The sequence below is a fragment of the Neomonachus schauinslandi genome, chromosome 3, assembly GCF_002201575.2.
Source record: "Neomonachus schauinslandi chromosome 3, ASM220157v2, whole genome shotgun sequence".
Lineage (NCBI taxonomy): Eukaryota > Metazoa > Chordata > Mammalia > Carnivora > Phocidae > Neomonachus > Neomonachus schauinslandi.
In genome coordinates, this window is record NC_058405.1 from 120,449,838 (window position 1) to 120,452,388 (window position 2,551).

General features: G+C 33.7%; 1 protein-coding gene across 3 annotated transcripts in view; it reads right to left on the reverse strand.

The window, feature by feature from the left end:
- Window positions 1–457: 457 nt before the first annotated feature.
- Window positions 458–2,551, reverse strand: part of ACVR1C (activin A receptor type 1C) — a 40,366-nt gene continuing 38,272 nt past the window's right edge. For all 3 annotated transcript variants that reach the window (XM_021703042.1, XM_021703041.1, XM_021703040.1), the window contains one exon: window positions 458–583. In XM_021703042.1, coding sequence (XP_021558717.1) covers window positions 458–583 — 126 coding nt within the window. The remainder of the gene's footprint in view (window positions 584–2,551) is intronic.

Consider the following 2,551-nt stretch of genomic DNA (forward strand, 5'->3'; position numbering starts at 1 on the left):
AGATTATATCATCTAAAGTTCTGCTGAGATATAACGTTCTCTAGTTCACATTTTTTAATGAAGGTGTTTTCATCTCAGAAAAAAAATGCTTTTACATTTCTTTTTCTTCATTCATGTGCTCTTGATTCAAGTAAAATAAAACCTTAATGACTTGTATTAGTTTTATATAGCTTATTTTACATTTTTGTAATATCTTTCTTATTAAATAAAAAGATGAATTGATGTGGTGCTTCTCAAACTAAAATTAAAGACAACACAGAGATGGGATGAAGTCAATTCCTGCCTGTGCTTGACTTCAGAGTTATTTTTTCCATGCTGCATTTGAGCTCTTAAATACTGTACTGCATTATCTTTGAGGTAGAACGACAACCAAAAAAAAGGTAAAAACATTCACATAAAGAGGGAAAATGAGAAAAAAAAAGCTGTGAGAGATTTCTTTTTAACACAATTATCATCATTAGGCTTTGCAGTCTTCTTTGACACAAAGTTGAGAGATAGTCTTCTTAATACGAAGGGCCGTTAGGCGGGCTGCCCCATTGGCATACCAACACTCCCGCATTATTCTCCCCATGACTCGGAGTGCCTTTAAGAGAGAAAAACATTAAACACTTTAGCTAGTCACACAAACACAGTCCAAGAGAAGCATAACCACAAACCCAGGAATTGATGCTAAGCTCTGGTGAAGAAACAGTAAACTTAAAACTGTATCGGAAGATCAGGACCAAACTTCTTTAAAAATCCAGTCAACACTCACATACACACACACACACACACCCCTTATGGAGACTAACTTTTAATTGAAAATTCAATCCACTGATTTCTGGGAATATGGTAGAGTAGCTATCTTTTAAAATCTTCTGAGAAAGGACATGAAAGACAAAAAGGGATATGGGATGAGTTGCGAATTGCTTGATCTGGATGGTAAGTACATATGTGCACACTTTTTTTGTTATTCATCAAGCTGTATATTAAGATTTGTGCATTTTAACATTTAAATTATGCCATAATAAAATAATGATCGGGGCGCTGGGTGGCTCAGTTGGTTAAGCGACTGCCTTCGGCTCAGGTCATGATCCTGGAGTCCCGGGATCAAGTCCCGCATCGGGCTCCCTGCTCGGCGGGGAGTCTGCTTCTCCCTCTGACCCTCCTCCCTCTCATGCTCTCTGTCTCTCATTCTCTCTCTCGCAAATAAATAAATAAAATCTTTAAAAAAAATAAAATAAATAAAATAAAATAAAATAATGATCTAGGTGTAAATATCAAAATTTCTGAATTAAAAAAACAGTATAAATGAACTGCTCAAGAAATAAGATAAATACTCAGAGGGGAAAACAATGAGAATGCAGGAATCCAGAGAGATATAAGAAATCCCTGAAGCAAGTGGCCACTCTGGTGACATCAGCTGATCTCATAGTCTAGAATTTCAGAAGTGATGAACCACATGCAAAAGATAGACAATGCAGCCAAAGCACCCAGAGGTATCAAGTCAAGATGTTTCCAAAGTCCTGACTATAAGGATGAATCAGTCTTAGAAGGAATTTTGTAAAGAAAATTATCTAAATCTTGACTCTTGGCAAGGAAAAAATCAAGCCCAGGCCTTAAAATGTTACAGTAAACCTAAGCTCAAAACAAAAATTCACAAGACAGGAGAAAATAAAGTATCATAAGCAAGAATCAATTGAAACAACAAACGGTAAAATCAAACCCATCAAAACATTAGATGTTAGAATTAATGACCTAGAAGAAGTAATGACCTAGAATGACACATGAAAAGATGCTCAACATCACTACTCATCACTTCTAGGTCCTTCCAAAAAAACAATTTAAATAAAATACATTTAAGAAATGCACAACAGGAAATCAGAAAATGATCTTAGAAGGAAGCTTTGAGAAGCAAAAAGGAATGTTGAACAAAGAAAATGATAAACATGTTCTTAAGTTTAAACAAATAATAATGGTATAAAATTACACCAGTATCTAATACATGGGGTTAATACAAAACAAAATAGAACTAAAATACTGGACAAAAATGGACAAAAATTGTTTATATCAGCAATGTAAAAAATTGATCACATAAAAAATGACTATTTAGGTCTATTCTAGGAATGTATGATTGGTTTAACAGTGGAAAATTTATAAATGCAATTTCACATTAAGAGACGAGAAAGTAGAGAGGCCATATCTTCACCTCATAGGTAGGAAGAAAGCTTTTATCAAAACAAATTCAGTTTTTATGTAACCTGATTAAAGTTTTGACAACAAAACCTACAGCAAGTATCATACTGAAAGGAGAAATATACAAAATTTTATGAAGTAAAACACAGATGTCCACTATCAACTTTCAAGCAACACTATACTGGAAGTCCTAGAAACTAAAGTAAGAAGTAAAGAAAAGGCTTGAGGATTGGTCCCAGAACTCTCATTATTTGGAGATATGATCATCTATGTGGACATCCCAAAAGATTCTACAGTTTTATACTCTAAGACATTTCCCCCCCACACATGCATATATATATATATATATATATATATATATATATATATATATATA